The sequence below is a fragment of the Hyperoodon ampullatus genome, assembly GCF_949752795.1.
Source record: "Hyperoodon ampullatus genome assembly, chromosome: 2".
Classification (NCBI taxonomy): domain Eukaryota; kingdom Metazoa; phylum Chordata; class Mammalia; order Artiodactyla; family Ziphiidae; genus Hyperoodon; species Hyperoodon ampullatus.
The window spans coordinates 16884090-16908552 of record NC_136915.1 but is presented as its reverse complement, the minus strand read 5'-3'; the positions used below and the strand labels follow the sequence as shown (position 1 = coordinate 16908552).

At 49.2% G+C, this 24463-nt stretch overlaps 1 protein-coding gene across 2 annotated transcripts in view; it reads left to right on the top strand.

Moving 5' to 3' along the window:
* The window catches only part of KIF17 (kinesin family member 17), a gene marked incomplete at both ends in the record, with an annotated part of 48828 nt that extends 27053 nt beyond the window's left edge, over positions 1 to 21775 (top strand). Inside the window, 8 exons of one of the 2 annotated variants that reach the window (XM_079698210.1) lie at positions 1177 to 1730; positions 2662 to 2742; positions 4035 to 4240; positions 6187 to 6418; positions 17221 to 17479; positions 18591 to 18658; positions 20505 to 20622; positions 21597 to 21775. In XM_079698210.1, coding sequence (XP_079554336.1) covers positions 1177 to 1730; positions 2662 to 2742; positions 4035 to 4240; positions 6187 to 6418; positions 17221 to 17479; positions 18591 to 18658; positions 20505 to 20622; positions 21597 to 21775 — 1697 coding nt within the window. Of the gene's footprint in view, positions 1 to 1176; positions 1731 to 2661; positions 2743 to 4034; positions 4241 to 6186; positions 6419 to 17220; positions 17480 to 18587; positions 18659 to 20504; positions 20623 to 21596 lie in introns of both variants that reach the window. The other variant, XM_079698209.1, reaches the window with a different exon arrangement.
* Between the last annotated feature and the right edge of the window lie 2688 nt (positions 21776 to 24463).

Here is a 24463-nt window from a genome sequence, read left to right as displayed (position 1 = left end):
AGTCCTTTCCCCCAGTTTCTACATTTCCTACAGTCTCTTTTCACATTTGAGACCATTTGTTACCAAAGCAACCACATCCCCAAATAAGCATTTAATCATTAGCAAGAACTTTTACCTTCCTGGAAATTTTTATCTTCTATTTGACATTCTAGAACGTTCCATCCCACCACTATCTTTCAGACAACTGTGCTCCCAGGCAGCCCAAGACGTCCTAATACTCAAATACTATACTCAATTACTATAACATCCACCTCGTAATGATGACGATATGTTCATATCATTGGTACCGTTTATTGGGCATTGCATGTGCCAGGTACTGGGTAGGTAGGTGCTTCTCCCGAACTCCCTCAGTGAGTTGGGACTCACCGCATCCTCACATTGCAGGTGTGCAGACTCAGGCTTGGAGAGGTTCAGGCCATGAGCTAGGGAGTGGATGTCTCTTTCAGCAAAGGGGACATCAGGACTCTCTCAGGGGAGCCCAGGACACGGTGACAAAGAAGAGGCTGGGATGTAAAGGAGCTGGTCTACTGCCCATGAGCTGGGAGCAGGAGGCCTGTGCGATCATCTCCCATCCCAGATGGCAGGGAGATGCCGCTCTTGGTGTAGACCTGGAAGAAGAGGGAAGGGCAGATTCTAGCACTTTCTGTCCTTGGAAGTGTTCCCTCCAGTCCACTTTGAATATCAGGCCTCCAAGGGATTTTATTTGGTCTCGCTAATATCCATCCACAGCATTCATTATATCCCATGGCTCTAGCTTATCCTGTGGACAAGGGCCCTGAGGCCCCAGTGAGGCCCCTGAGGGTCTTGGGTGTGGAACCTGCTGATTGGGAGCTCTCTGCCTTGGAGACAATAATACCTGCAGGGAAGTCAGGTTCTGTATTAAGAGCAGACCCAAGGCAGAGTGGTAGGAGCCCAGCACATGATGGCTGGCTGGGGAGGTCAGAGAATGGAAAGATCATGGAGCTGGTCAGGGAAGGCTTCCTGGAAGAAGTAGGAGGAGACAGGGCTTGAGTTCTGATGTGCAGACGGGCAGAGATGGGAAGCCAGTATTTAGGGGCCTGGGAGGCTCTGACTCTTAAGCTGGTCTCTTGGAGATGGTGAGCTTGGGGCCAGCTTCCAGGGAAGGGTCCTGCCTGTCCACCCTATAAGAAGCTAAAGGAAGGTCTCTATTTGCAGAGGCTGTCCTGAAGGCAGAAGTCCTCTACAAGGCCGAGGTCATGTCCAGGGCTGAGTTCGCCAGCAGTTCTGAGTACTCACCTACTTTCCAGTACAAGATGGCCGTGAAACCCGAGATCTACTCCATGCCTGACACCCTGCCCCGTGAGGATGTCTTCAAGACCGAGGTTTCTTCCAGGTCTGAGAAACTGCCCAAGGTGGAGGCCTCCAAGTCGGAGGTTGCTCTTGGGTTTGATGAGTCTTCCACGCTCGAAGAAAATTTCATCTCCACGGCTTTCCCTGGGCCCAGGGAGCCCTCCAGCCTGGAGGTCCCTGTGCCCAAGGTGGAGGCCCCGAGTGGACACTTCCTAGATGAGGATGTCAGCCAGGAGGCCACGGAGCCCCTGTGGGAGGAGGAGCCCTTCCTCCAGGGAGAAGAGCCCCACCTGAGGGCCCTGGAGCTACTTCCAGGCCTGCACGACCCATTTGCTGTGGAAGCCAAGCTGGCCAGTCTCTCCTCCACGGTGGCCAGGCTGGACGTGCCCCAGGCGGATGTACCCAAGGTCACCACACAGGTAGCTGATGTCATGCAGGATGCCATGGGGGCAGAGCTCAGCTGGGGCACAGAGGTCATTGGGCATGTGCAGACGTCTAACCTCTGCCGCTCCGGCACCGCCGGCACCATCTCTGCGGTGGCTCTGGCGTGGCGACAGCTCAGCTGTTCAGGGGTCTGGGAAAGAGAGGCTCTGTCTAATGCTCTGTAAATCAGTAGGAAGGTTGGGATTGAGATCCTAGGCAATGCCAGCTGGGCACCTGTTTTGCTGACGGAGGGACATCTGTGCAGGGAGTTTGCTGGTTGCCGTGGTTACACTGAGCTCCAGGCCTGAAAGAGCTGGAGGTGGCCTTGGTCAACCCTCATGCTCTTGTCGGGGAGGGGGTTCTGTGAGAATCCAGCTACCTTTCAGGGGCTACCCAGGCATCCTGAGACGCTGCTCTTCCTCCATCCTGCCCCTTTGGCCAGTGCCTTCTCCCTCTTCAACCCTCTGTTTTTATGTTTAAAAATCTTTTTTTCTCTCTTCTCTCCTTTGTCCTTCCCTTCCCTTCCCTCCCCGTGTGTGTGTGATTGTGTGGGTATAAAGACCACAGGCCTTTGAATCAGACCTGGGCTCAGATCCCAGCTCTACCACTCACTCAGCTGTGTGACCTTGTCCAGTCACCTTTCTGGGCCTCAGTTTCCTCATCTGTAAAATGGGGATGCTGACACGTGCTTCACGTGAGGTCATGCAGGTAACGCTCCTGCAACATAGCAGTGTCTCTCCTCTCTCCCCCATTTCCTCTCTCCCCTGTTCTCCCCCCTCATCTAGTCTCCCCTCCTTCCCTCAGGAAGAGGTGGTGGGGTTGGTGAGCAGGTGGGGAGCTGAAGGGGGAGGGCAGGGCAGGGCAGGGCAGCAAAGGATGATTCTGGCCCAACCACTCCTCTTCCCCCTGCCCCCGTTCTCCTGCAAGCACCCCTCCCGGACAGATCTGCTGGAGCCTGGTGACCTCAGGTCTGAAGCTGAGGCGGCCGACGACCTCCTGCCCAGGACTGTGAGTACTGACGGGCGGGGGCAGTTCCAGGGGCCTGATGCTTCCCGGATGCTTCCGCTTGTCTCCTCCCTCTCTGGCCTCAGTTTCCTCACTCGTAAAACTGGAACAACAGGGACTTCCCCGGTGGTCCAGTGGTTAAGACTCTGCGCTCCCAATGCAGGGGGCTTGGGTTCGATCCCTAGTCGGGGAACTAGATCCTGCACGCCGCAACGAAGGTCCTGCACATGGCAGTGAAGATCCCATGGGCCGCAACTAAGACCCAGTGCAGCCAAATAAATAAATAAAGAAAGAACAAAAACAAAACCAAAAAAAACCAGGGACAACCACCCCAGCCCTCCCCCAGCTTATCCCCATCTCAAAGCAGCGTGCAAATCAGAGGAGCCATCACCTCTCTTTTTGTCGATTTGTCAATAAGAGGCCACTGATCCACAGAGATTTTCAAACTGTCCTCAGCCGTGGAGCCCTTGTCTAAAGCATAGAGGCCCAGCATGTGCGGTGGATGAGGGCTGCAGAGCAGGGGCTGGAGGCCCTCGAGGCACCGTCAGGGAACCCCCGCGGGGGTGGGGGACCCGTTTTAAGCTCTGCTGCTCTCAGACCCCACCCTTGTTTTCTCTTCTGTTTCAGAGAACACAACCGGCCAAAGGCAGTGGGAGGAAGGCTTTATATCTGCCCACATTTGTGGAGAGAGAAAGCGATCCGCCAGCTTCTGGACCTGATCTCGGGGTAGGAGCCATCGCTGCAGGTTCTTAGGAGATGGGAGACAGGGAGGTTGGGACGCCCCGGCCGGCAGGTGACATTGAGATGGGACCAAAGCAGGAGGTAGGCGCCGGGGGGATCACCAAGCAGGGGTCAGCAAGTGTCAGAGTCCTGGGGTTGGAAAGATCTTGACTTTCTCAGTGACAGAAAAGGAGGTCAGAGGAGTGGCAGGATGGATGGGGTTGGGGGGAGAAGGCAGGGAGCGGGCACGGAGGATGCGGCAGCCCATGGCAGGAACTGGATTTTACTGCAAATGTGATGGGAAGCTGTGAAGGATCAATTTATATTTTAAGAAAATCCCGCTGGCTGCCCTGTGTAGCCTGGATGGTGAGGGGTGGGAGAGGGAGCTGGGGGACCGTTTTGGGGGGGTGTTGGTGGAAATGGTGCATTTTTGTATAACTGGGTGTGCCCGAGCCAGAAGTGATCCGTCCCAGACTGCCAGGGGCCGGGCTGCCCCCGTCTGGGATTGAGGCCGCTGTGAGCTAGTGTCCAGGTGTTGGCCTCCCGCCTCCACCTGGGTTTCTCTTTGTGCTCAGGAGGTTGACCTGGGCCCGGGAGTGACCAAGGAGGCGGTGTTGGCAGCAGAGCCCAGTGTGGGAGCCGAGGGTGAAGCCCAGGTGGCCTTGGAGGCTCAGCCTCAGTCTCTGCTGGCCATGACAACTGCGAGAAGGGACAGTATGGAGGTGGCAGTGCTGACCGATGACCTACTGCCCACTGTGGACCAGCAGCGGGTGCTTGCCCGGTAAGCACCTGAGCCCGGGGGGTGGGGGGACCCCATGTGGGGCAGGAGGGAGCTATGCCCTGCGCGCAAGGGTGGAAGTGCCCACAGATTCTTCCTGAGCCCCACCCAGGTCTTCTCCTGATGTGGCTGATCCTCTCCAGGAGCAGCGGGACAGGGATGGTGCTCGGGTCAGCCAGGTGGCAAGGCTTTGCTCACGAAGCAGCACCGGTGCCACCAGATCCCCGCCTGGTTTTTGAGGGGCCAGGCCTGCAGGCTTCAGGAGCTCAGGGCAGGCGATGCAGGCTTTCCTCAGGTCCCAGCCGAGCCTCCAGTTCCTCCCTGATGGAAGATGTGCTCCCCCTAGGGACAAGCCACCCCAAACGCACCCTGGGGCGCCTGCGGGCCGGGCTTTCCTCACTTGCTCTGCAGCTTTGTGCAAGTCGCTTAACATCTCTGAGCCTTGGTTGTCACCTCTGTAGATGAGATTACTGTCAGGCTCACCTCCATGACAGAGTCAGCCCCACGGCCAGGGGTGCAGCCCCTTCTGGGCCCCACAGTCCACGGTTCAAACATTAACTGAGTAACTACTACGTGCTGGGCACCAGGATGCAAGCATAGATGGGATGTTGCCTTGGCCTTCAAGGGGCTCTCAGTCCAGGGGCAGGCAGGTACATGAAGCCCGGGGAGGCAGGTTCTGGAGCAGTTAGAACCAGGTTCTGTGTAGTCACTGCCTGGGTTCCCGTCCGCCTCCACCACTTCCCAGCTCTGCCACCTAGGCTGAGGTTAACCTCTCTGTGCCTCAGCTTCTCATCTATACAGTGGGTGATAGTGAGAATCTCGAGAAGCTTGTTGTGAGGGTCAAATGAGACGACGCCTACAGAGGCGGGAGCTTGGTGTCGCGCACACAGAAAACACATGGCACATGTGGCGGTTTTCACAGTGTGGTTGGGGAGGGCTTCTCAGAAGAGGGGACACCTGAATAAGGTTTGCACGAAGATGCCTCAGGGGTGGCATTTGAGGTACAGGGCACACCTAAGGTGGCACAAAGGTGCAGGGGGTGGAAACAGTCTGGGTGTTTGGAGAAGCAGTCGCCCTGAGTTGAAGCTGGAGTGAGTTAGGGGTGGTGGGGGCAGAGGGAGGTGAGACAGGGAGGCCCTATGTGCCCCCGGGGCTTGGGCTTCATCCTGATGGGGACCCTACAAGGGCTTAAGCAGAGGAGTGACTTGGATGTGACTCCCCTGAATCCTGGCTGCCGTCGAGCCGAGCACTGAGCCTGAAGCGGGTCTGGGCCTGGATGCTCAGTTTGCGTGGTTCCGTTCTTTCCCTTGAGCATGATCTCCTATCCTGTTATGAATCCTGGGAACGTCTTCAGTTATACTCCCCTTATGTCCCTTTGGAAAGAGGAAGAGTCTAAAATACTTCTGTGGTGCTTTATTAGAGAGTAGGGAGTTCTACATAAGCCTTTGTAGTTATTTCAAATTTGTACTTTTAAAGGCAAAACTCTAAACATTTTTTTAGCATTTTAGATACAGATATTTAAAAAAACGAACTGTTCTTAATGTTCCCTGATTAAACATTATGTACTGACTGTATGGAACATTCTCCACAACCCAGGGTTATTCTGATCCCTGAGGTTGCCTGGGAGCACGGCCGCGAGCCTGCCCTGTGGTGGCACCATCAGTCCCAGGAGGCGGGAGGCGGGTGGAGCAGCTCTGGCTCCAGAGGGAGACTCTCGCCCTTCCTGTGGGGCAGAACCAGCTGGGTGGCTGAGCACACAGGCTTGGAGTCAGGGAGATCTGGCAGGAATGCTGGGTCTGATTCCGAACCAGCAGCTTCACCTCTCTGGGCCTCAGTTTACGTGTCTGTGAAGTGGGGTTGTTGGAAGGAGTCGATGAGATCAGGCTGGACATCCAGTGCTCAGTGGTCGGCAGACTTTGTCACGTTTGCTTTCTCCTCCATGAGGGCAGCTTGCAGCTGTTGGAGCAGCAGGTGGTCGGGGGTGAGCAGGCCAAGAACAAGGACCTGAAGGAGAAGCACAGGCGGCGGAAGCGGTATGCAGACGAGCGCAAGAAGCAGTTGGTGGCGGCCCTGCAGAACTCAGACGAGGACAGCGGGGACTGGGTGCTGCTCAACGTCTACGACTCCATCCAGGAGGAAGTGAGGGCCAAGAGCAAGCTGCTGGAGAAGATGCAGAGGAAGGTGAGGCCCTGGGCTCAGTCCGCGCCCCCGCTGGCCCCACCCCCACACGCAGGCAACGCTGGGCGGGGCCTTCACACCCGGTCTTGGCACCTGCGTGTATGTATTCCAGTACCTGCTGTATGACACACCCTATTCTGGAAGCTGTCACGGTGACAGGTGCGTCTCTGCACTCTTGGAGCTCGCGTTCCAGGGGAAGTGTGTGTGTGTAAGAAACAACGCAGCAGAGAAAGAAGCAAGAGACTCTAGGGAGGGGTAGCCCGATGAAGAGAATGGGGGGCGCAGGAGGTAGGGGCGGCTTTATTTTTTACTTTTTTTTAAGCACCAATGCCCAAATCACAAATGCACACCTGAATTCATTTCCACAAAGTGAGTGCCCTGTGCAACCAGCACCCAGACGGAGGCACCGAGCATTAGCAGAACCCCAGAAGTTCCTGGGGCCACCGTAGATGGGGGGGACAGGGCCGTTCTGGTGGAGGTGGTGACTTCTCAGGTGGGACCTGATGGAAGAGCGGTCTGGGCCGAGAGACCATCCAGTGCCCGGAATGAGGTCCGAGGTTCGGGGAACAGAAAGGCAGGTACCTGGCTGAGCTTGGGAGTGAGGACAAGAGGAGAATGAGGCTCTGCCATCTGTGACAGACACATATGTCCTTCAGAGCATCCTCCGGGTGACCTGGGCCTCATAATGTCCTCCTTGGCCACCTGCTCCCCCCTCGTCATCCCCACGCAACACAGGTGCCCAAGGGATCTTGCCAAAGCATAAAGATGATACTTTTTCCTCTTGAAATGTCTTTAGTTTTACATTTTTCTTGGCTGTTTTCATGCCTTTTCTTAATACCCTTTATGTCCTTAATTGAATTTGGTCTTTCTTGTACTTTGGTCTACATATCTTAAGTTTTTAAAAAATTCTTTCCTCGTTTTGTGTTAATGTCCCACTTGACATCTTCTTCATTTTTATCCATTTCAAGATTTTGGATTTCTGATTTGCAAATTTCACATCTGTGAGTGCTTCTTTAAGGAAACTTTATTCACATTGGGGTGTTGAGTTATATTTTTAATCTGTTTGGTTCCGTGTGCTTGTGCTTTGGGGGGAATTTTCTTCTGCTGAAATGCTTTGATTTTCATTTTCTGTATCTTATAGTAGCTTTGATTAGATACATCTGCTCTCTTCTGTTTATTTCATAACGTCTTGTTTTTCTGCACACTCAGTGACAATTGAATGCAGAGGTTGTTGGAGGTTGGAGGGAACAAAAAGTACCCACCAAGCTAAGACACCTTGGGAAAGAAAAACGAGGCAGGCAGCTCCATATAATCAATGGATCAGTTGATTATAGGGTAAGGTAGTCACAGGGTGGAACTGGGCAGGTGGCAATTCGGAAGCATCCGCAGCACCGAGGGGGCGTTGGGACAATTCTGTATTTACCTAGCGTGTGGGGGTAGGTACTTGAAAACAGGAAGAGCACTTTTAAGTAAAGATTTATGAATGGGTAACTAGTCTTGTGGGCAGTAGGAATACGTCAGGGAAGGTCTTCCTCATTGTTTGGAGACTACCAGAGCATAGAGGCTACCTGGACTTCATCATAATTAAACAATGTCTATTAACTACAAAGCCCTACACAGAAGAGATTTACTGCCCTGTACAGCCCTAGGTAGGGTCCGTGAAAGGACAGGAGGAACTGAACGGGCCCAGGATGGCATCAGTTATGCTAACAGCCATACAGAGGTAAAGGTTCGGGTGCCTTGCTAGGCTTTCCTATTTGATAGCACACTCTTCTGGCCATATGGAAGCACAGCTTTACATAGAGCTTTTCATTAGTGTCCTGCTGTAGCAAATTACCACACATTTAGTTGCCTGAAACAACACAAATATATTATTTCACAGTTCTGTAGGTCAGATTCCAGGTACAGCGTGGCTTGGTTTCTCTGCTTAGAATTCCACAAGGCTGAACTGAAGGTATGGCAGGACTGCATTTCTTTCTGGAGGTCCTAGGGGAGAATCCATTTGCAGGTTGCTGACAGAATTTATTCCTATGTGGCTGTAGGATTGAGGTTCCCATCTCCTTGCTGGCTGTGAGCCATGGTCATTCTCAGTTTCTGGAGGCAGCCGGCATTTCCTGGCGCCTGTCCCCCTTCAAAGGCAGCCTGGATGATAGAGTCCCTCTCCTGCTTCCAGTTCCTTTTTTTTTTTAATGGATTTTTAAAAAATAAATTTATTTATTTTATTTATTTATTTGTGGCTGCATTGGGTCTTCATTGATGCACGTGGGCTTTCTCTAGCTGCAGCGAGCAGGGGCTGCTCTCCGTTGCGGTGTGTGGGCTTCTCATTGCAGTGGCTTCTCTTGTAGAGCACGGGCTCTAGGCGCACGAGTTGAGTAGTTGTGGCGCACGGGCTTAGTTGCTCCGCGGAGTGTGGGATCTTCCTGGACCAGGGCTTGAACCCATGTCCCCTGCATTGGCAGGCGGATTCTTGACCGCTGCACCACCAGGGAATCCTGCTTCCAATCTCTTTGACTCTCCTCCTGCCTTACTTCTGTGAAGCCTCCCTTCCAATGCGCCTCTTCTGCCCATCTCTCTGCCCCACTTTCCCACGTGGCACACTTGATTACCTTGGACCCACTCGATAATACGGGATAATCTCCCTATTTTAAAGTCAATTGATTAATAACATTAATTCCATTTGCAAAGTCCTTTTTGCCATTTAAGATAACATACTCACAGGCATAATGCCAGGGGATGAAAATCGTAGGGGCAAAAATCTTGCCTTCCAAAGCAGTTTTTTTTAAAAATTATTATTTGTTTATTTATTTATTTTGGTGAGAGGGGCCATTGCTTCTTTTGTAATTTTCTCTTGTTTCTGCAGGACTTTTAATTTCCACCTCAAGGGGCATCTCCCACTTCTAAGTGCTCTCTAAATGACCTCCAGAGCAGTGCCTTAGAGAGACTAATAGTTTGAGTCCTGCACACATTTCAGTCTCTCCTATCAATTTCCCAATGTCAGATCTGTTTTCAGTGTTTTCCCACCGTCAGAGTGGGGCTTTCTCTTTGGGGAGTGATTTAACTGCCTTCTGTCACCTTGTCCTTCCACTCTATGCTTTCCTGGGTGCCCTCCACTTATCCCCCTGTGGGGTGGGCTAGGAGCTGTCTGCTGAATTTATTGGCAATTTGAAGCTTCTAGTGTTCTCTGTCTCCCGATCAGTGTCTGGGCTCAGGATGGTTTTATTTTTTCTCCTCATTGTTCTGTATGTTTTTCTGAGGCTCTCTCTGGGGAGATTCAGATTTAGGTATCTGTGTATATATTTTTAAAATATAGGCAAACGTGTGTGTGTGTGTGTGTGTGTGTATACACCCGTCCCTCTCCCCATACATATCCTCCTCCTTCTTGGATAAAAGTAGCTACAATACACACTTCCCCCACCTAGCTTTTTTTTTTTCACATAATGATATATTCTGACGATCACTCCATAGCAATATCTAGAAATATTCCTCATTCCTTTTTACTGCTACATGGTACTCCACCGTGAGGCTGTATCATTGTTTACTCAAAAGTCATGATGGACATTTCCAGTCTTTTGCTACAATAAGGAGTGCTCTAGTGAATAGTCTGTGCATACTACTTTTATATTTTTGGTAGATTCCTTTGGAATCAATTCCTCTAACTGGGACCGCTGGGACAAAGAGTAAATACATGTGTGATTTTGCTAGATATTGCCAACTTCCCTCCATGGGGGCTGTGTCCTTTTGTGCTTCCACTAGCACACATGAGTGTGTTTTCTCACAGCCTCACCAACAGATTATACTGAAAATTTTTTGGATTTTTGACATTCTGATAGATAAGAAGTAGTACCTCAGTGTAGTTTTCTTTTTTTTATTATTTTATTTTATATTTTATTTATTTATTTATTTATTTGCGGTATGCGGGCCTCTCGCTGTTGTGGCCTCTCCCGTTGCGGAGCACAGGCTCCGGACGCTCAGGCTCAGCGGCCATGGCTCACGGGCCCAGCCGCTCCACGGCATGTGGGATCTTCCTGGACCGGGTCACGAACCCGTGTCCCCTTCATCGACAGGCGTACTCTCAACCACTGCGCCACCAGGGAAGCCCAGTTTTCTTTTTTTTTTTAAAAAATGGAGTCCTCACATTATTCCCCCCTAGATTTATTTATTTATTTACTTATTGGCCACGCTGCTCAGCACGCAGGATCTTAGTTCCCTGACCAGGGATGGAACCCACGCCCTGTGCAGTGGAAGCACGGAGTCTTAACCACTGGACTGCCAAGAAAGTCCGTAGTTTCCTTTTTTACATTAAGAAAAATTGAGATATAATTGACATATAACATTATATTGGTTTCAGTATAGAACATAATGATTGGGTATTTGTACATATTGTGAAATGATCACCACAATAAGTCTAGTTAACATGCATCACCTCACACAGTTACAAATTCTTTTTCTTGTGATGAGAACCTTTAAGATCAACTCTCTTAGCAACTTTCAAATATGCAACACAGTGTTATTAACTGTAGTCTCCATGCTGTGTGTTACATTCCCAAGACATTTATTTTATGATTCAGTGCAGTTTTAATCTGCATTTTTTATACTGTGAGCAAGGTTGAGCATTTTTTCATATGTTTTAGGGATGTTTGCAGGTTTTATTCTCGGAACTGTGTTCACAAGATGGTGGTTCTTTTTCTTCTCTACTTGTAGGAGCTCTTTATATAAGAAGTATTATAATTTATATTAGAGATATTAACTGTTGGTCTGTGATATAAGTTGGAAATATTTTTTCTTCTAGTTTGTTATTGTCACTTTTTACTATGCTTTATGGTATTTTTCCGTAAAATTTTTTTTGGTCAAGTTGAGCAACTTTTAAATTATTGCATATAGATTTTGAGTCATAGTTGGAAATCTTCACTTGTGTTTTCTTCTAGAACTTGTATGGGGTTTTTTGTTTTTTGTTTTTACATTTAAATCTCTGATCCACTTGGAATTTATTGTGGTGCACATGTGAGGAGCTGATTCAATATTATCTTTTGCACCATTTTTTGAAAAGTCCATTTATTCTCCGCTGACTTCAGTGCTGTTCTTTTGTATGCTAAGTTTCTGTATGTACTTAGATGTATTTCTGGATTTTCTGTTCATTTCTCTTGCTCTGTCTATTCATGTACCAGTGTCAGCTACTTTGTTTAAAATTCAGAGGCTTTATAATCTGTTTTATAATCTCATAATCCTCTCTTAGTGATTTTCTTTTCCAGGTTTTACCTGGCTATTCTTTCTTGTTTGCCTCCCCCCCCGCAAATGAACTTTATAAACAATTGGGTTAGCTCAAAAGAAAAAGAAAAAAGTGGGTGGAATTTTGGGGAGAATTATGTTATATTTATAAGTTAGCTTGGGAGTATTGACATTTTTATGAAGTTGAGTTATCCTGTTCAGGAACATCCATGGCATATCTTTCTATTAGTTCAAATCAATTTTTATGTCACTCAGGAGAATTTTATAGATTTCCTCATATAGGTTTTAGACATATCTTGTTAATTTTACACTTAGGTATTTTATTTTATTTGCTTTCCTCTATGGGGTATCCTCCTCCATTATAACTTTAAAAAAATAAATTTATTTATTTATTTTTGGCTGCGTTGGGTCTTCATTGCTATGCACGGGCTTTCCCTGGTTGTAGTGAGCAGGGGCTACTCTTTGTTTCGGTGTGCAGTCTCCTCATTGCAGTGGCTTCTCTTGTTTCGGAGCATGGGCTCTAGGTGCGCGGGCTTCAGTAGTTGCGACACACAGGCTCAGTAGTTGTGGCCTGCGCTATAGAGCGCAGGCTCAGTAGTTGTGGCACATGGGCTTAGTTGCTCCGCGGCATGTGGGATCTTCCCGGACCAGGGCTGGAACCCGTGTCCCCTGCATTGGCAGACGGATTCTTAACCACTGCGTCACCAGGGAAGTCGTCCCCTCCATTATATCTTCTAACTGGATTTTGTTTGTGAAATGAAGGCTATTGGCTGACAAAGGTATTTTAAAAAATCATTATGAAATAGAAGAGAAAACTTCTCAACTCTTTCTATGGGGCCAGTAACACCTGATACCAAAACCAGACAAAGACATAACAAGAAAACTATAAACCAATATTTTAATGAATATAGATAAAAAATGCTCTATAAAATACCAGCACACCAAATCTAGCAACATATAAAAAGGATTATACACCATGCTGAAGTGGGATTTATCCCATGAATTCAAGGTTGGTTTAGCATCCAAAAATCAACTAATGTAATATCAATAGAATAAAGGACAAAATCTACATGATCATCTTAATAGATGCAGAAAAAGCATTTAACAAAATTCAAAACCTGTCATGATAAAAACACTCAACAAACTAGGAATGGAAGGTAACTTCTTCAGCCTGATAAAGGGCATGAAAAACTCACAGCTAACATCATACTCAGTGGTGAAAGACAGAATGCTTTTTCCCTTAAGATCAGAAACAAGAAAAGGGTACTTGCTCTTACAACTTCTGTTTAATATTGGACTGGTGGTTCTAGCAAGGGCAGTTAAGCAAGAAAGTGAAATGAAAGGCATCTAGATTGGCAAAGAATAAGTAAAACTATCTCTAGTTGCAGATGACATGATCTTTCTATATAGAAAATCTTAAGGAATCCACTAAAAAATCTACTGGAATCAATGAACAAGTTCAGCAGGATACAAGATCAATAAGGAAAAAGCAGTTGTATTTCTGTACGCTTGCAATGAATAATCTGCAAATAGATTTAAGAAAACAATTTCATTTACAATACATCAAAAAGAATAAAATACTTAGGAAAGAGGTTTTTTAAAAAATAAATTTATTTTATTTATTTATTTTTGGCTGCGTTGGGTCTTCGTTGCTGCGCGTGGGCTTTCTCTAGTTGCAGAGAGTGGGGGCTACTCCTTGTTGCAGTGTACGGGCTTCTCATTGCGGTGGCTTCTCTTGTTGCAGAGCACGGACTCTAGGCACGTGGGCTTCTGTAGTTGTGGCTCGCAGGCTCTAGAGTACAGGCTCAGTAGTTGTGGTGCATGGGCTTAGTTGCTCCGCAGCATGTGGGATCTTCCTGGACCAGGGCTCGAACCCGTGTCCCCTGCATTGGCAGGTGGATTCTTAACCACTGCACCACCAGGGAAGCCCAGGAAAAACTTTTACAAAAGAAGTACAAAACTTATATTCCCAAAACTATAAAACATTGTTGAGAGAAATTAAGAATACCTAAATAGAAACTTCCCTGGCGGTCCAGTGGTTAAGACTCTGCACCTCCACTGCAAGGGGCATGGGTTCGATCCCTGGTCAGGGAACTAAGATACCCTGTATGCTGCACAGCGTGACCAAAAAAAAAGAGAGAGAGAGAGAGAAAAGGATATCTAAATAAATGGAAAGATATACCATGTTCATAGATTGGAAGACTTAATTTTGACAAGATGGCAATACTTCTCAAATTGATCTGCAGATTTCAATGCAATCACTCTCAAAGAACCAGCTGGCTTCTTTGAAGAAATTGACAAGCTGATCTTAAAGTTCATATGGAAATTCAAGGGACTCAGAATAGCCAAAATAATCTTGAAAAGAACAGAGTTGGAGGACTCATACACCCTGATTCAAAATTTACTACAAATTTACAGTAATCAAGGCTGAGTGGTACTGGTGTAAAGACAGACATATAGAATCAGTGGAATGGAACTGGGGGTCTAGAAATAAACCCTCACATTTACAGTTAGTTGATTTTCAACAAGGGTGCCAAGATGATTTAATGGAGAAAGGACAGTCTTTTCAACAAATGATGCTGGGACAACTAGATACCCACATGCCAAAGAAAGATGCTGAACTCCAACCTCATGTAGTATACAAAAATTAACTCAAAATGAGTCAAAAACCTAAATAGAAGAGCTAAAACTATAAAGCTCTTAGAAGAACATGCAGGTTTAAATCTTTATTACCTTTAATTAGGTAATGCTTTCTTAGGTATGATACCAAAAGCACAAACAACAAAGGAATAAAAGATAAATTGGACTTAATCAAAATTAAACTTTTGTAGGAATTCCCTGGTGGTCCAGTGATTAGGACCCTACACTTTCACTGCTGAGGGCCCAGGTTCAATCCCTGGTCAGGGAGCTAAGATCCCACAAGCTGCAGGGTGCAGCCAAAACACAATAAAGTAAAACAAAAAACGAACCAGCAGGTATTTTAAAAAAATTAAACTTTTGTGCTTCAAGGAACACTATCAAAAAAGAGAAAAGACATCTCACAGAATGAAAGAAAATATTTTCAAATCATATAGTATGATAAGATGCTTGCATCCAGAAAATATTTTAAAAACTTACAACTCAAGAATAAAAAGACCACCCAATTTTAAAATGGGCAAAGGATCTGAACAGACATTTCTCCAAAGAAGATATACAAATGGCCAATAAACACATGAAAAGATGTTCAACATCATTAGCCATTAGGGAAATGCAACTCAAAACCACAGTGAGATACCATCTCATACCTACTGGGATGATTGTAGTAAAAACGACATACAATAACAAATGTTGGTGAGGATGTGGAGAAATTGGAGGCCTCATATACTGCTTGTGGGTATGTGGAGCCCTCATATACTGCTTTGAAAAATAGTCTGGACGTTCCTCAATTGCTTAAACATAGTGTTACCATATGACCCAGCAGTTACACTCAAGAACAACAAAAATATATCCACACAAAAAATTGTACACTGATGTTCATAGTTGCATTATTTATTATAGCTGCAAATGAAAACAATCATGAATGAAAAAATAATATGATATATCCACACAATGGAATATTATTTGGCAGGAAAAAGAATGAAGTACTGACATGTTCTACAACATGGGTGAACCTTGAAAACTCTATGTTCATTGAAAGAAGCCAGCTACAAAAGACCACATGTTGTATGATTACATTTATATGAAATGTCCAGAATAAGCATATCTATAGAGACAGAAAGTAGACTGGTGGTGATGATTGTACAACTCTGAATATGCTAAAAGCCACTGAATTGTATACTTTATTTTTTATTTTATTTTATTTTTTGGCTGTGCTGCACGGCTTGTGGGATTTTAGTTCCCTGCTAAAGGATTGAACCCAGGCCCTTGGCAGTGAGAGCGTGGAGTCCTAGCCACTGGACCACCAAGGAATTCCTAAATTGTACACTTTAAATGGGTGAATTGTATGACGTGAACTATATCTCAATAAAGCTGTTATAAAAATCATTGTGAATGATTACAAATGTACAAAAATATATTAAGATTGTTACCATGAATGCCATGTATCTACTATCTAGCTACATTCATGGAGCATAATTAATTTAACTGAAGGCCCTGTGTACCCACCCCTCCCTGATGGCTCCCCGCCCACCTGTGTCCTACCAGGCATCCTGTGTTCTCAGTTGGTTACATGTGACTATCATTCCCATGAATTTATTTTAAAATTCTTTTAAAAATTTGTTTTATTTTATTTATTTATTTTTGTCTGCATTGGGTCTTCGTTGCTGTGCGTGGGCTTTCTCTAGTTGCGGTGCACAGGCTTCTCATTGCGGTGGCTTCTCTTGTTGCGGAGCATGGGCTCTAGGCGTGTGAGCTTCAGTAGTTGTGGTACACAGGCTCGGTAGTTGTGGTGCACGGGCTTAGTTGCTCTGTGGCACGTGGGATCTTCCCGGACCAGGGCTCAAACCCATGTCCCCTGCGTTGGCAGGCAGATTCTTAACCACTGCACCACCAGGAAAGCCCTCCCATGAACTTAAAACAGTCTTTTATTTATTTATTTATTTATGGCTGCCTTGGGTCTTTGTTGCTGTGCACAGGCTTTCTCTAGTTACGGTGAGCAGGGACTACTCTTCGTTGCAGTACTCAGGCTTCTCATGGCAGTGGCTTCTCTTGTTGTGGAGCACGGGCTCTAGGCGTGCGGGCTTCAGTAGTTGTGGCTCACGGGCTATAGAGCGCAGGCTCAGCAGTTGTGGCCACGGGCTTAGTTGCTCTGTGGCATGTGGGATCCTCCCGGACCAGAGCTCGAACCCGTGTCCCGTGCATTAGCAGGCGGACTCCCAACCACTGCGCCACCAGGGAAGCCCTAAAACAGTCTTCTTTACTAATCAAACTGTCCCTGCTCTTTGAGGAAACAGATTGTGCCAAGGTGTCTTGGGGTTCAGGGAGGGCCTGGTTGGAGTTGGGAGTCCCCATGCTTAGGAGGCTATGGAGGGCCAGTCTGGCAGACCTGGGCAGGAGATCAAAAAAATCTGGAACCCATGGTTAAATCAAGGTGGGTCTGATTCTTAAGTCTGGTGTTTGTCACATCATAACAGGATTGTGGCAGTGGGAGAGCAAGGACTGTTGAGTCTGAGAATTTATGCCTATTGCTTCTTTTAGAAAAAAGCATTTGTACAGTTCTCTGAGATCTTGTAGGACCGTGGTGACTACAGTGTTATGTGTGGAGCCTTCTAAAAGGCTCCTGAATAAAATGTATGAGTGTGGGATAGAGACTGAGGGCTGGCAGTGGGGGTTGATGATCAGCCTCTCTTCCTGCTTTCTGCAGGGCTGTGGACCCTGTAGGTGCTCATTTAAACACTGAGTGGAGAGGTGGGAGGGAAGGTCAATGAATCAATGGAAGGATGACAGGACCGACGGTGGAGATCAGAATGGACGGGTGAGCGGATCAGTGAGCAGAGGATGAGTGGCTGGCCGGAGGGGCAGGGAGCGGATGCAGAGGTCAGATGGATGGTGAAATGTGTCGATGTCTTTCCTGCTCACTGCTTGTCATCCTTTGTTTTTAGCTTCGAGCGGCAGAGGTGGAGATCAAAGATCTGCAGTCAGAGTTCGAGCTAGAGAAGATCGATTACTTGGCCACCATCCGTCGGCAGGAGCGTGACTTTAAGCTCTTCCAGCAGCTCTTGGAGCTGGTGCAGCCCCTGATTCGCCGGGACTGTAACTATAGCAACCTGGAGAAGATAAGGCGCGAGTCCTGCTGGGATGAGGATAATGGCCTCTGGAAGATCCCCCAGCCCATCATCATAAAAACCAGCCTCCCAGTAGGTCAGGAACTGTGCTGCGCTGCCCCCCAGCAGTTGTCCCCGCCCTTCTCCACAGTTAGCCCTCCTGCAGGCTGACAGGTGGCCATGCACCTCTCCCTGCTGGCTGTGGGTACAGCAGACATGTGACTCTGGGTACCCAAAATGTTGGGGACCTAAGAGTCAGACAGATGTGGGTTGGAATTCTGGCTCCACCATTCCGTGTGTGACCTTTTGGGGACTCAGTGCCCTCCTCTGTGAAATGGGGATTCATAACAGCACTTTCCTTAAAGATTGCTGGGTGGCTTAAAATGTGTTAGTACATGTAAAACCCTTAAAGCCATGCCTGGTGCACCTTAAATGTGTGGTACATTTTCTTATCATGATCATCATTGTCATTATTTCATCCTACAATAACCCTGTGAAGGACAAAGATTTTTTACACCTGTTTTACATATGAGGAATCTCAGAGAATGTAAGTGATTTATCCAAAATCACAGTCATAGCGGTGAGTTGTAGGCCAGGGACAGAAACTAGCTGTTCAAGTTTCAGGCCTGGTTCACCTTCTGCTTTTGCCACTGACCTCCTGTGTGACCTTATCTTGGTCACTGTCCCTCTCTGGGTTTTGGTCCCCTGATCTTCACAAAGGGGTTGGAAAAGATGATCTTGAAGGCTCCCCCACCTCCGCTGAGTCAGAGTAGGGTCAGACTTGCGGTGGATCCTCCTCAGCCACGTGCTGGCTCTGCCCGTTCAGGGAGCAGCGGGCTCCTACATCCCACGGGGCCCTCACCGGTCCTCACCTGGTCAGAGGGTATCCATCCAGGTCCTACATCTCTGACGATCACAGACGGCACTGGCACCATCCCTACTGAAACTCCAGCCACCCCATTTCCCACAGTCTGCAGGCAGAGTGGCCTTTCTCCCTGCGCCCACCTGCTCTCTAGCCTGGAGGCAGTGGAGTGGCTTCTTTGGTCTGAGCCCTCCTGTTGTCTGTTTCCCAAAGCCATCCCCTTGCTTGGCCTGGGAGGTGTCCTCCCCTGGCTCCAAGCCTGAGCCAGGCCTGAGCGCCCAGCCCCCTGTCCCTCTGGCCCTCATTCCAGGCAGCAGTGACCTCAGCTTCTGTTTTCTCATAGCAGTTTCAACAGGGCTACAGAACAGATCAGCCCGCAAAACCTCCACAGCGGACAACGGTGAACCAGGCACGGTAAGGTCTCTGGGAGAGCGAGGGGAGAGCTGGCACCGGGCACTCTTGGCCCCTAAGGCGCAGTGGGTCAGCGCTGCTGTAGAAACTGGACTCCACCTCGTGATTAAAGTGGGGGGCTGAGCCAGGACCCTTTCTGTGTAATTCTTTGCACCCAGACCCTCCACCCCCTCTGGCCCTCATTCAAAAGCCCTTTACGCGCATAAAGACCAGAGGAAAAGCAGGGGTTCAAGGCAGCCCACCCTGCTGGTGAAGGACAGAAAGCTTCAGCTTCAATCCCAGTGGCCAAGGAGTTCATTCTGGTTCCCTTGGTCCCAGCGGGTACCCTTGGACTGAAAGCATCCTCAGTTTCCATAAACAGTCATTGGGGTTCTAAAGTCACTTTATTTCATATCTCCCTTGTTTTGTATTACAACAAATATATATCCTTAAAGCAGAGGTCAGCAAACTTTTCTCTAAAGAACCAAATAGTAAATATTTAAGGGTCTGGGGGCCATATGGTCTCTGACACAACTACTCAACTCTGCCATGATAGCACAAAACCAGCCATATGCAATATGTAAACAAATGAGCACAGCTGCTTTCCAATGAAACTTTACAAGAACAGTCTGTGGGCCAGATTTGGCCCATAGGCTGTAATTTGCTGATCCCTGCCTTAAACCATTACAGATATTTTGGAAAACCTACACAGAAAATACGTTTGCAGTCATGATAAGGCCACTCATAGGTTAATGAATTCCAGCTAAGCATCTTCTCTTGAGCAACTCAGGCTGGTTAAAGCTCTGATTGGCTGCTTTTGATGCCTTAACTTTGTAAAGAAAAAAAAAAAGTGTTAAGTTGTTCTGGAAACAAACATTCTTAACCTGGGACCACAAGTGGGTTATATTAGAATGCTTTTAGTTCCAGTAAGCAAACTAGGGAATTTATTGGTTCATGTTAAGTGTACCAGTTTCAGGCATGGCTGGATCAAGGGGCTCAACCAGTCCTGATTCTGTGTGTTTCTTGACCTTTTGGCTCTGCCTCACTTGGAATCCTAGGTTTGGACTCAGGCAGGCTTTCTCCATGTGGCAGGAAAGATGGCTGCTAGCAATTGGTGATCCAATAGGAAGAGAGACCTGGTCTTTTAGAGCATCCTTAAACCAATGCTTGTGGCAAGATTCTGATTGGCTCTGCCTGGGTCATGGGCCTACTCTTGGACCAATGACTATATCCAGAAGATGTAGTTCTGTGATTGACCCAGTCTGGATCACATGTCCAGCTGTGTAGCAAGGGGATGGGCAGGTGGGAGTGGTGATATTAGGGTGCTATGAATGATCACCCCACCAGGACCATGTCAAGCGGGAGAAGGGTAGTTCCCTGAAGGAAGAGATTCAGGCTGAAGAAAAGAAATCCACTATAGCAGTGAAAAATACTAGTCCTTGGCGATAAAAATGTTGGGACTCCAGTTCTCATGATCAGAAGTGAGCTCGTGAGCTGAGTACTGTATTACCTGTTCTATGAATATATTGTGATGGGTTTAGGGTGTGCAGTATCGTCCTTGCCCCGATGGACCTTGTTTTGAGCTTTGCAGGAGGAATGAGGCCCTTCGCGTCCCAAGGAAGATGGGGGTGGAAAGTGGGGAGGAGCGTGTGTAGGCTTGGCTGGTGACTGTGACCCTTTTGCCCTGAGCTGCCTAGATCCCACTGCAAGTGTCTGGGATCTGAAGTGTAGGGTACACCAACGTGGGCCGTGAGGTTCAGGGCAGCCCTGCCACCCAGGCTGGCAGAGCCTGCTGAAGCCTGGGTAAGGGCCCAGGTAAGAACTGCACAAACAAGGGGTCTTAACCTGTGAGGATTTGGAATCTCAGCAGGAAGAAGACCGTTACAGGCTGATGCTCAGTCGGAGTGACAGCGAAAACATTGCCAGTAACTACTTCCGGCCTAAGCGGGCCAGCCAGATCCTCAGCGCGGGTCCCATGAAGAGCCTCGGTGAGTACCCTGCCCGCCTCCTGTCCTCCAGGCCCTCCTTGAGAGCTCTGGAGGATTTGGAGTCACACAGGCCTGGGTCAGAAACCCCTTTTCCTCTCTCAGCCTCAGTTTCCTCAGCTGTAAACTGAGGGGTATATGCCTTCTCCTCAGGATGAGGTGAGATGAGGTGGGAAGTGCTCAGTACACAGCCTCCCCTTTCCTCCCCCGCTCCATCTCCCGGTGGGGAGGTGCCGGGTTGGATCCTCTGTCTCCCCGACACGCAGAAGGTCCTCAGCACACAGCTTGGGCCCCAGCCTGGTTGTCTGGGACTTGGTCAGTTGCTCACCAGCTTCCTCAGATGCCAGTATGGTGACTTTCTCCCACTGAGCCAAGTGGGGGCAAACAGGACCACAAAAGCAAAACACACTTTTACAAACAAGAATCGAAAATCACTTTGTTCCTCTGCTCTTAAAACTAAAATCAAAGACCACAGGGCTTCCAATAAAATACCAATAAAAAGCAAATCTCATTTCTACACAGAGGTTATTTGAGAGACAGAATGGGTGGAGTTGAGGAAGAAGGAGGGAAAAGCTGGACAGGAAAGGAACTGACATCAGTCGAGTAGTTGGCATCATGCCCATGTTGCAGATGAGGAAACTGAGGCTCAGAGAGAAGTGGCTCCCTAAGGTTATACTTCCAGGAAGTGGTGGAGCAGGGATGTGAACCAGGCTTGTGTGGCTTGACAGTCCAGGCTGCCTCAGCCTGAGGCTTTAAAACTCCATGCTCCCAGCCCAGACCCTTTGGATGCAGACCCTTAGTGCTGGGTCCAAGGCCTCAACCAGAGCAGCTTCTCAGAGCTTGGGGTCCCAGCTGCGGGACCAGGGCCTCTGGCTGGGTGGGGGTGGACCAGACTTTGCACGCCACACGCACGGAGTCTTTTCTCTCCATCCTCTGCGCTCCTGGCTGACCAGTGCTTCTGCCCTGCTTCTCCACAGCACGTCACAGCTCGCCACCAGGCCTCAGCTCCCCACTTGGCAACAGCTCTGCCATCCCACCCACCCAGGCCCCTGAAATGCTCCAGCCTCGGCCCTTCCGCCTTGAGTCCCTTGACATCCCCTTCACCAAGGCCAGGCGTAAGAAAAGCAGAAGCAGCTTTGGCGGTAAGCCTCTGTGAACACATTGCCTGCTGCTGCCCTGCCTTCGGGCTCTGTGAGACTGCCAGGCCCCTCCGGGGCAGACCCAGCTAGGTCTCCTCCCACCTGCCCCCCACAGTACTGGGGGCGCCCGAGGGGGCCCTGGCCCTGGGAAAGCACAGTCCCCTCCCTGCTACCCAGAGAGCCCACTCTACCCAGGGCATGAGCTCCTCAGAGGCTGGACCATCCTTGGAGAGACCTGCTCCGGCTCTTCATGCCACGTCAGTGTTTTCATCTGCCCGCCACTGTGCCCACCAGTGTTGTCCTGTGCCTCCGTGGGCTCAGAAACCTCAGCTCTGCCTCAAGGCCTTCACTAGCAGCCCGATAGAGTGGGGCAGTGACTTCCACATGGGTCAAGTTCAATGTCTTGGTGATTGAAAATTGTGCCTCCATCCAGTAGGCCCCGCTTGGTGAGGAAGCCCTGTGGGACGGCACAGGAGCCCTGGAGCAGCTGTTCCCGCACTGCCTACCCCCAGCTGGTCTGCGGCCCAGAGGAGGCCACACCACATTAAGCTGCCCTAATAAACTGCCTTTAACTGATGAACTGCCCTTCTCTGATCCTCTGATAGCATCACTGGGGCCCCTCCCTGCCACTGCCTGGCCTTCATGGGGAAGCTCTTTCTGGAGCAGGGATTCTTAACTGCCTGTAGGCTCCAGGGTCTCTGCAATCCCCTGTAATTGTGAGTATAAGTGCATTTTTTCTGGGGAGAGCATGTGAATGTGAACTGTCGTTAGATTCTCGAAGGATCTGTGACCCAGGAAAGCAGAGTCCTTGTTTTGGAAAATAGAGGCCACATCTTGCTGAGGCCCAGAGAAGACCCAGGTCTTGATGGCCCTCAGGGGCTGTGCTGGAACTGCATGTCCTAACATGGCCAGAAATGAACCCAGGCCACCCCAGCTGCCTAAGACAGACCCATTCCCTTGCCCATTGTATCCCAGGCCTGCCCTGTGGGAGGGGCCCACAATCTGAGGGAAAAGTCTTGGCCTTTGGTGCTATCCTAAGCCTCATTTCATGCTGAGCCTCATCTGTGAAATGGGGATACCAACCTCATAGGGTTATCGTGAAGGTTAAATGAGATAGTGTGTAAAGTTCCCAGTGCATAGCAGGTGCTCCGTGTTAGTCCCCCTAAATCCTCCCCCTCCATATTTTGTATTAATTACTGTGATACCTGCCACAAGCCACATGTCTGGGTCAAGGAGCTCACGCCCTGGAGAAGCTAGGCTGGAAGGTGATTAGGAAACTTCGGAGATCAGTCTAAGGGAAGTCAGGCCGCAGTGCATACTTTGAGTAAGAGGATGTAAGATCAGGTCTTTATGGGGAACAAGGTGCCCTTGTGAAGGGAGCAGCAGTGGGTAGGGCTACCATAAAGGATGGAGAAGATCCTGGGGCTTAAGATGGGAATGTGGGAGGAGGGTTCCTGGTGGAGAGGGCTGCATGAACAAAAGGCAGGAGGTGGGGAAGCTCAGGGTATGTTAAAGGTGGGAGGAGAACTGTTCCATGGAAGCCCTGAGCAGGGATGGAGAAGCTGATGAGGCTGCCAAGATGAGTTTAGGTGGAGACCTGAGTAAATAGCCTTTGGGTGCCCCTGAGCTGTGGTAGACTGCTCAGCAACGGGCCGGCACCATCAGGTCTGAGCTTGAGGTGGATTGACGTGGCATTGTGTGCAGGAGGACAGGAGGGCTGGGCTGCGGGGCAGGAGCTAGGGGTGAGAGGCTTAACTTTCCGTACAGCCCTAACCTTCCATGCAGGGGATGGAGGTAGAATCCATTAAGGAGATGCACAAAGTGAGACTTTTTGACTTTTGCCCCCGCATTCTTGGCTTGGTGGACAAGTATAAGAGGTCAGAAAAGAACGGCTACCTTCTCTCTCCAGTTACCTTCACCATTTGCCCTGGGATTGTGTTTGGGACCCAGAGAATAGCTGAAGTCTTGGAGATGCTTGTGGTAGCTTTTACTTAGAGCCGTGGTGGGACTGAGGCAGGTCTGAGGTGAGCGGGTTGCCCCTGTGTCAGTTTAGAAGGGGTGGGGGCCAGCAGTACTGAGTGGAGGCTCAGCCTGGCTCTGCACGAAGTGCTTCAAAACCCGCCCTAGCCCTCCCACGAGCCAAGGCTGTTCCAAAGGCACACAGGTAAGTAGGAGAGCTGGGCCTCGCTAGTGTCTATTGCCAGCCTAGGACAGTGGCCTGGAGACCAGGGAAATGCCCAGGTAACAGGGCTAGTGAGAGACGGGGCTTCGAAATGAACTCAGCTAGAGCTTCTGATTGGTAGGCCAGTCCGCCGCCCATCCACACTGCCTCCAGTGTGGTCCACCAGGCGGGGGAGGACAGGCCCGCGCCAAGGCCCTGGGCCTCTGAGCTGCAGGACAAATCCCCCACCTCCTCCGCGGTCCCTGATCTTTTTCCAACCACTTTCTCCCTGGAGACAGTGGGGGTGGGGCCTTGTTCCTAGTCGAATGTCCTGGGCCAGTGAAGACCGAGGAGGTGGCCCGAGTTGACGCCGCCACTGCCCCAGACCCTGTTCTGAACGCGACGGCCCAGACCAGGACGAATAAGTTCAAGAGGCTGGATCCGCCCATCAGTCCCAAGCTCCGGCGGGAAGCGGGTTCTGGGCTCTAGGCGGAAGCCCGGGATGGGCGGAACCAAGGGGCTATTAACCCTGTTGATTGGCCGC